The sequence below is a fragment of the Aethalodelphis obliquidens genome, unplaced genomic scaffold (assembly GCF_003676395.1).
Source record: "Aethalodelphis obliquidens isolate GAN/ISIS:26980383/991018 unplaced genomic scaffold, ASM367639v1 scaffold1, whole genome shotgun sequence".
In the NCBI taxonomy this organism is placed as follows: Eukaryota; Metazoa; Chordata; class Mammalia; order Artiodactyla; family Delphinidae; genus Aethalodelphis; species Aethalodelphis obliquidens.
In genome coordinates this window covers 11,637,732-11,650,709 of record NW_020837945.1, presented here as the reverse complement: position 1 = coordinate 11,650,709, position 12,978 = coordinate 11,637,732, and the positions used below count along the sequence as shown (strand labels likewise).

Sequence of the window (12,978 nt, the reverse complement as noted above, 5' to 3'; positions counted from 1 at the left end):
TTAGTGACTAATAAGCAAGCAAAAGCTTCAGCTCAAGGGAGGAATGCTCCAACTGTGCAACCCCTGGAATCAGGGAGCAGTGGGAGAAGACGGGGTGGGGTGAGGATGGAGGGCTCCGCGCGAGGCCCACCGAGGGCCTTGGGTTTCGAGGGGGTCGCAAGGCCCCCGAAGGTGGCGTCTGGCAGGGTTCCCTCTCCCCGCCCCCCCCCGCCCCCCCCGCCGTCCTCTGTGCCAGGCCCAGGCCTCGCTTCGGGAGACCCCAGCTCGGGCGGCCGCAGAGGTCGGGATCGGGCCGCGCTGGGCGCTTCGGCCGCGGGTAGACGGGGTGGGGTGGGGGGGGCCGGGAGGCCCCGGGCCGCGGTTCCCGGGAGCGCCGGCGCGAATGGGGGGCGCCGGGAAAATCCCCGCGGCGGGCGGGGCGCAGGAACTTGGCGGCCTCGCTGGGCGGGGCGCGGGCGCCGGGAGGGGCTGGTCTGGGCGCGGCGGCCGAGCCGGGCTCTCCTGCCGCCCGGGACGCGCCGCCGCCGCCGCCGCTCTGGAAGAGGCAGGCCCCAGCGCCCTGCGCTCGCCATGGCCACCTAGGCGGCGACGTGAGCGGCTTGGCGACCCCGCGCCGGGGCCGGGCCGCGCCCAGAGTGCCGCTGAGGCCGCAGCGCCCAGAGCCCCGGGCCATGCGGCCGCCGCCTCTGTTACTGCTGCGGCTGCTGTTACTGCTCAGTAGCTGCGGCGCAGCGACGCCCCCGGCAGGTAAGCGGGGCCTGGGCCCCCCACCCACCCAGAGGCCGGCCGGAACCGTTGTCGCACGGGTGGGTGTCAGCGGGGAGCCCGGAGTAGGTGGGGTGCCCACGGGATCCCCGATAGGTTGGGGGTAAACGGGGGTGTCCCTAGCGGCTGGGATCCGCAGGGAACCTGGATCGGTTGAGGGGCTACAGGGCTGCCCCGATCGGGCGGGGTCCGCGGGGAGCCCGAAGTGGGTGTGGGGTGGTAGGGGAGAATTCCGGGCAGTCTCGGGGCGTGGAGCTGGCGCAGCGGGAGGAGCCGCTGGACGCCGTTCGCCTCTCCCGGCGCCCTGGACATCGCTGGCAGGAAGGAGGGGCCCAAGCTGCCCCTGCCTGAATCTGGACACACTCTAGCTCCTTCTCTCCCACCCCCGCGCCGCCGCCCAAACTCCAGCGCGGCCCGACTCCGAATGTCTCAAAATGAACAAAGGAAAAACCGAATCCAGGGCTCGAGGAAAGGCCGCCTCTGCGGGCCACAGAGTCTTCTCCTGGGCCGCCTGAACGTAGCCCCGTCTGGCACGTCCTCCCCAGTGGCCTGAGCTGGAAGCAGGTCCCAGGCCTGCCTTCCTGGCAGCTGCGTGCCGTGGAGGCCAGCCACCGGCAGGGACCTCCGTCTTGGAGGTTGTGACTGTAACTCAGTCTTACTGTGGCCGGGTGTGTTTGATATCGGTGTGAAACCCCGATGGGGAACGGATAGATGGGGGGGAAGGGGGCGGGGCGGGGCTGCGCTCAGGGCAGGACCCAGAAATGTCGCGTTGCGTGCGGGTAAGGAGGTCGGTCAGCTGAACCAGACTGTTAATCCCAGCTCCGTTCCCATCTGGACGGCCCTTTACCTGAGATCGGCCATCTGCTTACCTCTGACACTAACTGACCATACTTATGAGCGAAAGAGAAAAACTACAAAAAAAAGAGAGAAAGAAAGAGAAAACAATGACAAAGGTGGATGTGTGAGAACATTCTGTGCATGTCCACGTGTTTGTGTTTTGCTGGGTTCTTTCCTGTAGAAAAGCCGGTATCATAGATTGGGTAACACTTAAGAAGTCTCAAGAATTTAGAAATTTCCTCCCACTTGAATTCTCAAGGTGTTGTTTGCGTTTGTTTCTTTTATCAGCATCCCTTGCTAAAGCCCTTAAATGCCGTAGATCCTGGCTGAGGGGAGCCTTGCATATGGGGATGTGTGCTCCTGGTTAAATGGCTGTTTCCCCTGGGAGTCGGACAGATGGGTTTGAATCTCGACTCCGCTCCTCCCCAGCTTCAAGCCTTGAACAACCTATGTCTGCCCCTTCCCTGCTTCCTTCACATGAGATTTGGGCACTCGTAAAATGTTAGTAATTGCCCAAGGTGGTCCTAGGTCCATCTTTCTAGTGATTATCTTTTTTTTTTTTTTTTTTTTTTTTTTTTCGGTACGCGGGCCTCTCACTGGTGTGGCCTCTCCCGTTGTGGCATTGTGGAGCACAGGCTCTGGACGCACAGGCTCAGCGGCCATGGCTCACGGGCCCAGCCGCTCCGCGGCATGCGGGATCTTCCCGCACCAGGGCACGAACCCGCGTCCCCTGCATCGGCAGGCGGACTCTCAACCACTGCACCACCAGGGAAGCCCCCTAGTGATTATCTTTGATTGTATTCTGCAAAAGTTTGGGTCTCTGTGATGCATTGGAAATAAACTGGTCCTTCACCACAGATTCTTTGCAAAGCAGCACCACATTATACTAATCTGTTTTTTGTGACTATTTGAAATTTTGCATAATAAACAATTGAAAACTAACCGGGATATTTTTAAGAGAAACTCTTTGCTGGTCAAAACACAAAGTGAAAAGATTAACGATTATATAGTAAACGGGTAGTAAGTAGAAAAATTTCCAGACTTCTCCATAATTTACAGGTGTCCTTCAGTAGTCACGTAATTGCTTTTATGGTCAGAGGGGGGAAAAATACAAGTACTGGAAACAAAATTTTTAAAGGGGCACTTGCAATATCTACCCCTTCGAGTTGTTAGAAGGATAACATATGTAAAATACCGGACCTGACCCAATCTGTAGTAGGTGGTGCTTTAGATAGAAGCTAATCAAAGCATTAAAGTGCAGTAAGTCAACCCACTCTTTAGTAATTTAATTACCCGAATGTTGAAGAATTAAGGCTTCTATTTGTAATTGTCATAGCTGCTGCTTATTGTCTAGCAGATTGGAATGTCCTTAGGCCACAAAATTTTCTCACCATGACTTGCTGGCTTGAACATCCAAAGCTTCTGAGAGCTTAGAGACCACTGAGAAAAACCATAAATCCCCGACCACATAAAACCCATTGCAGATAAATGTGTATTAAGTAACTCCTGTTTGTCCATAATCTCAACAGTGGAAACTACTATGTAACTGAAATGTTTGGGGGCAAACTCTATAAATGATAGTAATGTCCACCATTTATTGGGCTACTCTTTTAACTCAGACAAGCTGTTAAGTGCTTTCTATGCATGATCTCTCCTAATTTCCTCACCCATATTTTGAAGTGGATAAGAGCCCCATTTTACTCCCTGGGAAACCAAACCATCCTTTATAGGAAGAGACAAATGGTCTAGGTAAATAAGCTGATGTCCAGTATTTACAGACGAGAGCAGCTTCCTGGTTATGGGTGAGGATTCAGGGAATGTCTTTTTGACTTCTCCTCATCTGCAGGGAGGTGAGATCATTGATGTTCATAATAATGACCCATCCATGGGAAGATTCTGAAGGGTGTTCGATTGTCAAGATTAAATGATTAGGGCTTCCCTGGTGGCGCAGTGGTTGAGAGTCCGCCTGCCGATGCAGGGGACGCGGGTTCGTGTCCCGGTCCGGGAAGATCCCACATGCCGCGGAGCGGCTGGGCCCGTGAGCCATGACCGCTGAGCCTGCGCGTCCGGAGCCTGTGCTCCGCAACGGGAGAGGCCACAGCAGTGAGAGGCCCGCGTAACGCAAAAAAAAAAAAAAAAAAGATTAAATGATTAATTTTGATGTTAGCAGTACTTTATTATCTGTGTGTGATGTGTGTTTATCAAACTATGCTGTTAAGACCCAGGAGAGACTATTCTTAAAAATGTATAAAATCTCAAACACCTGGATCCAGGGTGGATCGGAGGTGGCCGGTTGGGGCAGGAAGGTGGAACAGAAGGAGCTGTGGTTGTGAGGTACAGAGGACACACTTGGCACCTCCCTAGGTTATCTCTTCTTACCATTAACAGTTAGTGAACCATTGCCCCAAAGACCGTGGAGAAACAAGTAGAGTGGGGCTTTGTACACGCTACTTAGGACTGTGAGCTTTTATCTTGTAGGAGCTGGGGTGTCATTAAAGGCCTGGTGTCCACCTCCAGGGACTGTATTAGTTTCCTGTTGTTGCTGGAACGAATGACTACCAACTTGGCACCTCAAACATGTTCGTCGCCTAACTAATTGGCCATCAGGCGATTTTGCTGTAAAAGATAAAATAACTGGTTGATAGTTTGGTTTCAAGCGGTTGAAATGTGTCAGCAGCGTTTCTTCCAGTTAGTGATGACTTTATCGAGCTGACCGATGATGATGATTTTGTTTCTGATTTTGAAACACACTACCCTGGAAGAGAAAGAGACCAACGGCCTTAAAGGTGCAGCGTTGAACCAACGTTTCCCATAGAACTAAACGTTTCTCAAGGGACACGTGACAGTATGCCAAGACCACACAATAGCGTAGAGGCTTTCACAACGCAGTACAAAGCTCAGTTACAAACATGCATCCCAGTGTTCAGAAACTGACACCTCATATTGCTTAATGCAATATGAAATCTTAGTGAAAAGGAGAAAGCATGAAACAAGTCAATAGGAAAAAAACAAAACAACGTATAATATGATGAACGAAAGACTTTGAAGACAAGGGCTTTGTAAAGCCCACAAAATAAAATCAGTTGTTTGCGCAGTATTGCCATGCATCTACACACATTTTCAATGGATTCAAATATTTTGTATTTTGCAATAAAGTCTTCTAAGTTTTGTCATCACTTTTCATGTTTCATTATGTCTTATGCACTGTCTCTCTTTTATTTTTCATTATTTTACTTTTTAGAGCTAAATCGCCTGATGGCAAATTAGTTACTTGGCAAAAATGTTTGCAGTGAAAATGCTGTGGCAAAAATGTCTACGGCAAAGAAGCTTATGGTGAAGATGCCTAGAACCAAATTTAGTGTCTTACAGTTCAGGAGGTCAGCAGTCAGGTGCAGCTTTCACTGGGCTAAAATCAAGGTGTTGTAGCGATGTGCTCCTTTCTGCGGGTTCTAGGGGAAGAATCACTTCCTTGCCTTTTCCAGCTTCTAGACAAACATACTTATGGTGACATCGGGTCCACCCAAATACTCCAGGATAATCTGTTTTTAGGTCTTCTGATTTGGACCCTAAATTTCTTTTTTTTTTTTAATTTTTTTAACATCTTTATTGGAGTATAATTGCTTTACAATGGTGCGTTAGTTTCTGCTTTATAACAAAGTGAATCAGCCATACATATACATACATCCCCATATCTCCTCCCTCTTGCGTCTCCCTCCCTCCCACCCTTCCTATCCCACCCCTCTAGGTGGTCACAAAGCACCCAGCTGATCTCCCTGCACTATGCAGCTGCTTCCCACTAGCTATCTATTTTACATTTGGTAGTGTATATATGTCCATGCCACTCTCTCACTTTGTCCCAGCTTACCCTTCCCCCTCCCCGTGTCCTCAAGTCCATTCTCTACATCTGCGTCTTTATTCCTGTCCTGTCCATAGGTTCTTCAGAAACATTTTTTTTTTTTAGATTCCATATATATATATATGTTAGCATATGGTATTTGTTTTTCTCTTTCTGACTTCCTTCACTCTGTATGACAGTCTCTAGGTCCATCCACCTCACTACAAATAACTCAGTTTCGTTTCTTTTTATGGATGAGTAATACTGCATTGTATATATGTGCCACATCTTCTTTATCCATTCATCTGTCGATGGACACTTAGGTTGCTTCCATGTCCTGGCTATTGTAAATAGAGCTGCAGTGAACATTGTGGTACATGACTCTTTTTGAATTATAGTTTTCTTAGGGTATATGCCCAGTAGTGGGATTGCTGGGTCATATGGTAGTTCTATTTTTAGTTTTTTTGAGGAACTTCCATGCTGTTCTCCATAGTGGCTGTATCAGTTTACATTCCCACCAACAGTGCAAGAGGGTTCCCTTTTCTCCACACCCTCTCCAGCATTTATTGTTTGTAGATTTTTTGATGATGGCCATTCTGACCGGTGTGAGGTGATACCTCATTGTAGTTTTGATTTGCATTTCTCTAATGATTAGTGATGTTGAGCATCCTTTCATGTGTTTGTTGGCAATCTGTATATCTTCTTTGGAGAAATGTCTGTTTAGGTCTTCTGCCCATTTTTGGATTGGGTTGTTTGTTTGGGGTTTTTTTAAAACTAAATTTATTTATTTTACTTATTTATTATTTTTTAGCTGTGCTGGGTTTTCGTTGCTTCATGTGGGCTTCCTCTAGTTGCGGTGAGCAGGGGCTACTCTTCGTTGCAGTGTACAGGCTTCTCATTGCGGTGGCTTCTCTTGTTGCAGAGCACAGGCTCTAGGCAGACGGGCTTCAGTAGTTGTGGCACGCAGGCTCTATAGAGCAGGCTCGGTAATTGTGGCACACGGGCTTAGTTGCTCTGCGGCATGTGGGATCTTCCCAGACCAGGGCTCGAACCCGTGTCCCCTGCATTGGCAGGCAGATTCTTAAGCACTGTGCCAACAGGGAAGCCCCGGTTGTTTGATATTGAGCTGCATGAGCTGCTTGTATATTTTGGAGGTTAATCCTTTGTCAGTTGCTTCGTTTGAAAATATTTTCTCCCATTCTGAGGGTTGTCTTTTTGTCTTGTTTATGGTTTCCTTTGCTGTGCAAAAGCTTTTAAGTTTCATTAGGTCCCATTTGTTTATTTTTGTTTTTATTTCCATTTCTCTAGGAGGCGGGTCAAAAAGGATCTTGCTGTGATTTATGTAATAGAGTGTTCTGCCTATGTTTTCCTCTAAGAGTTTTATAGTGTCTGGCCTTACATTTAGGTCTTTAATCCATTTGGAGTTTATTCCTGTGTATGGCATTAGGGAGTGTTCTAATTTCATTCTTTTACATGAAGCTGTCCAGTTTTCCCAGACCCACTTATTGAAGAGACTGTCTTTTCTCCATTGTATATTCTTGCCTCCTTTATCAAAGATAAGGTGACCATATGTGCGTGGCTTTATCTCTGGGCTTTCTCTCCTGTTCCATTGATCTATATTTCTATTTTTGTGCCAGTACCTTATTGTCTTGATTACTGTAGCTTTGTAGTATAGTCTGAAGTCAGGGAGCCTGATTCCTCCAGGTCCGTTTTTCTTTCTCAGGATTGCTTTGGCTACTCGGGGTCTTTTGTGTTTCCATACAAATTGTGAAATTTTTTGTTCTAGTTCTGTGAAAAATGCCATTGGTAGTTTAATAGAGATTGCATTGAATCTGTAGATTTCTTTGGGTAGTATAGTCATCTTCACAATGTTGATTCTTCCAATCCAAGAACATGGTATATCTCTCCATCTGTTTGTATCACCTTTAATTTCTTTCATCAGTGTCTTATAGTTTTCTGCATACAGGTCTTTTGTCTCCTTAGGTAGGTTTATTCCTAGGTATTTTATTCTTTTTGTTGCAGTGGTAAATAGGAGTGTTTCCTTAATTTCTCTTTCAGATTTTTCATCATTAGTGTATAGGAATGCAAGAGATTTCTGTGCATTAATTTTGTATCCTTCTACTTTACCAAATTCATTAATTAGCTCTAGTAGTTTTCTGGTATCATCTTTAGGATTCTCTATGTATAGTATCATGTCATCTGCAAACAGTGACAGTTTTACTTCGAATATGTTGAATAATAGTGGTGAGAGTGGGCAGCCTTGTCTTGTTCCTGATCTTAGTGGAAATGGTTTCAGTTTTTCACCATTGAGAGCAATGTTGACTGTGGGTTTGTCATATATGGCCTTTATTATGTTGAGGTAAGTTCCCTCTATGCCTACTTTCTGGAGGGTTTTTATCATAAATGGGTGTTAAATTTTGTCAAAAGCTTTTTCTGCATCTATTGACATGATCATATGGTTTTTCTCCTTCAATTTGTTAATATGGTTCATCACATTGATTGATTTGCATATATTGAAAAATCCTTGCATTCCTGGGATAAACCCCACTTGATCATGGTGTATGATCCTTTAAATGTGCTGTTGGATACTGTTTGCTAGTATTTTGTTGAGGACTTTTGCATCTATGTTCATCAGTGATATTGGCCTGTAGTTTTCTTTTTTTGTGGCATGTTTGTCTGGTTTGGATATCAGGGTGATGGTGACCTTGTAGAATAAATTTGGGAGTATTTCCTCCCTCTGCTATATTTTGGAAGAGTTTGAGAAGGATAGGTGTTAGCTCTTCTCTAAATGTTTGATAGAATTTGCCTGTGAAGCCATCTGGTCCTGGGCTTTTGTTTGTTGGAAGATTTTTAATCACAGTTTCAATTTCAGTGCTTGTGATTGGTCTGTTTATATTTTCTATTTCTTCCTGGTTCAGGTTGTCCATTTCTTCCAGGTTGTCCATTTTATTGGCATATAGCTGTTTGTAGTAAGCTCTCATGATCCTTTGTATTTTTGCAGTGTCAGTTGTTACTTCCCCTTTTTCATTTCTAATTCTATTGATTTGAGTCTTCTTCCTTTTTTTCTTGATGAGTCTGGCTAATGGTTTATCAATTTCGTTTATCTTCTCAAAGAACCAGCTTTTAGTTTTATTGATCTTTGCTATCATTTCCTTCATTTCGTTTTCACTTCTTTCTGATCTGATCTTTATGATTTCTTTCCTTCTGCTAACTTTGGGGTTTTTTTGTTCTTTCTCTGATTGCTTTAGCTGTAAGTTTACATTGTTTATTTGAGATGTTTCTTGTTTCTTGAGGTAGGATTGTATTGCTATACACTTCCCTCTTAGAACTGCTTTTGCTGCATCTCATAGGTTTTGGGTCATCATGTTTTCATTGTCATTTGTTTCTAGGTATTTTTTGATTTCCTCTTTGATTTCTTCAGTGATCTCTTGTTTATTTAGTAGTGTACTGTTTAGTCTCCATGTGTTTGGTTTTTTTACAGACTTTTTCCTGTAATTGATATCTAGTCTCATAGTGTTGTGGTCAGAAAAGATACTTGATACAATTTCAGTTTTCTTAAATTTTCCAAGGCTTGATTTGTGACCCAAGATATGATCTATCCTGGAGAATGTTCCATGAGCACTTGAGAAGAAAGTGTAATCTGCTGTTTTTGGATAGAATGTCCTATGAATATCAATTAAGTCCATGTTGTTTAATGTATCATTTAAAGCTCGTGTTTCCTTATTTATTTTCATTTTGGATGATCTGTCCATTGGTGAAAGTGGGGTGTTAAAGTCTCCTACTATGATTGTGTTACTGTCAATTTCCTCTTTTATGGCTGTTAGCATTTGCCTTATGTATTATGGTGCTCCTATGTTGGGTGCATAAATATTTACAATTGTTATATCTTCCTCTTGGATTGATCCCTTGATCATTATGTAGTGTCCTTCTTTGTCTCTTGTATTAGTCTTTACTTTAAAGTCTATTTTGTCTGGTATGAGTATTGCTACTCCAGCTTTCTTTTGATTTCCATTTGCGTGGAATATCTTTTTTCCATCCCCTCACCTTCAGTCTGTATGTGTCCCTAGGTCTGAAGTTAGTCTCTTGTAGACAGCATATGTATGGGTCTCGTTTCTGTATCCATTCAGCCAGTCTATGTCTTTTGGTGGGAGCATTTAATCCATTTACATTTAAGGTAGTTATTGATATGAATGTTCCTATTACCATTTTCTTAATTCTTTTGGGCTTGTTATTGTAAGTCTTTTCCTTCTCTTGTGTTTCCTGCCTAGAGAAGTTTCTTTAGCATTTGTTTGTAGAGCTGGTTTGGTGGTGCTGAATTCTCTTCGCTTTTGCTTGTCTGTAAAGATTTTAATTTCTCTATTGAATCTGAATGAGATCCTTGCTGGGTAGAGTAATCTTGGTTGTAGGTTTTTCCCTTTCACCATTTTAAATATGTCCTGTCTCTCCCTTCTGGCTTGCAGAGTTTCTGCTGAAATATCAGCTGTTAACCTTATGGGGATTCCCTTGTATGTTAATTGTTGCTTTTCCCTTGCTGCTTTTAATCTTTTTTCTTTGAATTTAATTTTTGATAATTGTATTAATATGTGTCTTGGTGTGTTTCTCCTTGGATTTATCCTGTATGGGACTCTCTGCATTTCCTGGACTTTATTGACTATTTCCTTACCCATCTTAGGGAAGTTTTCAACTATAATCTCTTCAAATATTTTCTCAGTCCCTTTTTTTTTCTCTTCTTCTTCTGGGACCCCTGTAATTCGAATGTTGGTGCGTTTAATGTTGTCCCAGTGGTCTCTGAAATTGTCCTCAACTCTTTTCATTCTTTTTTCTTTATCCTGCCCTGTGGTAGTCATTTCCAGTATTTTATCTTCCAGGTCACTTATCTGTTCTTCTGCCTCAGTTATTCTGCTATTAATTCCTCCTAGAGAATTTTTAATTTCATTGATTGTGTTGTTCATCATTGTTTGTTTGCTCTTTAGTTCTTCTAGGTCCTTGTTAAATGGTTTTTGTATTTTCTCCATTCTATTTCCAAGATTTTGGATCATCTTTAATATCATTACTGTGAATTCTTTTTCAGGTAGACAGCCTATTTTCTCTTCATTTGTTAGGTCTGGTGGGTTTTTCCCTTGCTTCATCATCTGCTGTGTATTTCTCTGTCTTGTCATTTTGCCTAACTTACTGTGTTTGGGGTCTCCTTTTCACAGGCTGCAGGTTTGTAGTTCCTGTTGTTTTTGGTGTTTGTCCCCAGTGGCTAAGGTTGGTTCAGTGGGTTGTGTAGGCTTCCTGGTGGAGGCGAGTGGCACCTATGTTTTGGTGGATGTGGCTGGATCTTGTCTTTCTGGTGGGCAGGCCCACGTCTGGTTGTGTGTTTTGGGGTGCCTGTGATCCTATTATGATTTTAGGCAGCCTGTCTGCTAATGGGTGGGGTTGTGTTCCTGTCTTGCTAGTTGTTTGGCATGGGGTGTCCAGCACTGTAGCTTGCTAGTCGTTGAGTGGAGCTGGGTCTTAGCGTTGAGATGGAGATCTCTGGGAGAGCTTTCGCTGTTTGATATTACTTGGAGCTGGGAGGTCTCTGGTGAACCAGTGTCCTGAGCTTGGCTCTCCCACCTCAGAGGCTCAGGCCTGACACCTGGCCGAGCACCAAGACCCTGTCAGCCACACGGCTGTGCACGCCCTGTGTCCTCCTCAGAACCCTAAGTTTCATCCCCTCCCAAAGATATCTGTGTCCTGTGAATACATTAGGACACAGACATCTTTGGGAGGGGCCACTGTTCTGCCTACAGCAGGGTCAGACCATTGAATGCAGTGATCAGCATGGGGCTGGGCCCTCTGTTGCTGATCACTGAAGGCAGGGTCTGGGTATCGGGTTGCGGCTCGCCACCTGCAGAAGCAGCCATCCATCAGATCACCCTGAAATGGGCACGTCTTAAAAATCACACTTAGGCAGCAGTGTCTGGTTTGCCTTTCATTCGTGGTCCTGCATTTGCCCCTCACTCCATCTCTGGGAGAGATGGTATCATTTCATTATTCATGGGAAAACTGAGGCTCAGGTGGGGTCGTGGTAGGATCCCATGGCTCTAGGTGGCAGGATCAGGATTCCAGCCAAAGCCCTTTGTCCAGAAATTCTCTTCCCTTCCCACAGAGCCTTTGTCAACACTGTTGACAGAAGGTGCTATGGCCCTAAATATATTGACCCTTTAGAGCCATCCAGATAAGTCCATGGTCCAGAGTTATACCCACTCCCTGCCTCAGCCACTGAGACCAGAGAAAAGGCAGGACTTACACATAAAGCAAGGAAGAGAAAGAGAGACTGAGATTAGCGTGGGTTTCGGGTGGACAAATGCAACCCTGAGGACACAGAAACTGGCTACATAATCCCTGAAGCAACTCAGGCCGCTGGGCTGCAAGCCACTCGCTCCCCAGATCCTGCGTGCCTGGTCCTCCAGGCACTAGGGATGAAACAGCCCCCAAGTGTGGCAACACCCAGCCCTCCTGGAGCTTGCTGCTCTAGTGTTGGGGGAGACTGTCAGTGAGCTGCTAGCAAGGAGGAGAGGAAACGATCACGTGGTGCTCGCACTGTTCTCAGCACCGCATGTGAAATTAACCCACTCATTCCTCATAATAACCCTTTGAAGTCTGCACTGTTTTCGTTTCCATTTCGCAGGGGAGGCAACCAGGCACAGAGAGGGAAATAGCTTGCTCAAGGTCCCGCAAAGCACGCGTGGCTTTGAACCCAGGCAGTCAAGTTCTGGAATCCATGCCTCTCACCACCGGGGTGTAAACAAAGGACTCAGGTGGTGGGAAAGCTAGGAGAAAAGGAAAGCAGGGATCGGGAGTGGCCTGCCCTGGGCTTCGTAGGCAGGAAGCTGCTCTGATAAGGTGGCATCTGAGCAGAGACATGAAGGGAGCGGGGGAGAGAGCCTGGCACAGGGGGAGAGAAGGGCAGCAGCAAGGGCAAGGCGAGGTGGGAGGGTTCCCGGCGCTTCCCAGGAACAAGGAGGAGGCCACGGGAGGCCGTGGAGGGACGGGCCTCCTGAGAGGCGTGCAGGGCCGGGGTTGAAGCTGTAGGTGTTAATGAGTGGGCAGCCTCTGGTACTTCACTGTGAAATCTACAGCCGTAAGACTCATTTTCTTCTCTGAATGTGGTGAGACAGGGGAGTCCAAGAAACTCAAATACGAGAGCAAAACTGCAGGTCCTCTCTCCACACCTCAGTAAAATGAAAGTTGAAGAAAGTGGAAGACTTATCTGGAGACCCCAGCTTTTCCAGAAGCCTTTCTTCTGGTCCACGTGCCAGTTGGGGTGGAAGACTTCACTGGTCCCCTGTCGCTCCCTTTCTCAGCTGAATGCTTAGACGGGGGAGAGCGTGCCAGGAGAAGGGCGGAGGGAGGGGGAACGCCTCTGGCCCCTCCCCAGAGATGGGGAGATGGGGAGGAGCCCTGGGGCAGGCCGAATAAGGGTCCCCAAAGGTGTCCACATCCTCATCCCCGGAACCTGTGACCACGTTATCTTACATGGCAGAAGGGATTTGGCAGACGTGATTAAATTA

General features: G+C 46.1%; 1 protein-coding gene across 3 annotated transcripts in view; it reads left to right on the top strand.

The window, feature by feature from the left end:
* Window positions 1–467: 467 nt before the first annotated feature.
* Window positions 468–12,978, top strand: part of IFNGR2 (interferon gamma receptor 2) — a 34,839-nt gene continuing 22,328 nt past the window's right edge. For all 3 annotated transcript variants that reach the window (XR_003431714.1, XM_027101215.1, XM_027101205.1), the window contains exon 1: window positions 468–747. Coding sequence is in view for 2 of the 3 variants with exons in the window: in XM_027101215.1 (XP_026957016.1) it covers window positions 672–747 (76 nt within the window). In the remaining variant the exon portion in view is untranslated. The remainder of the gene's footprint in view (window positions 748–12,978) is intronic.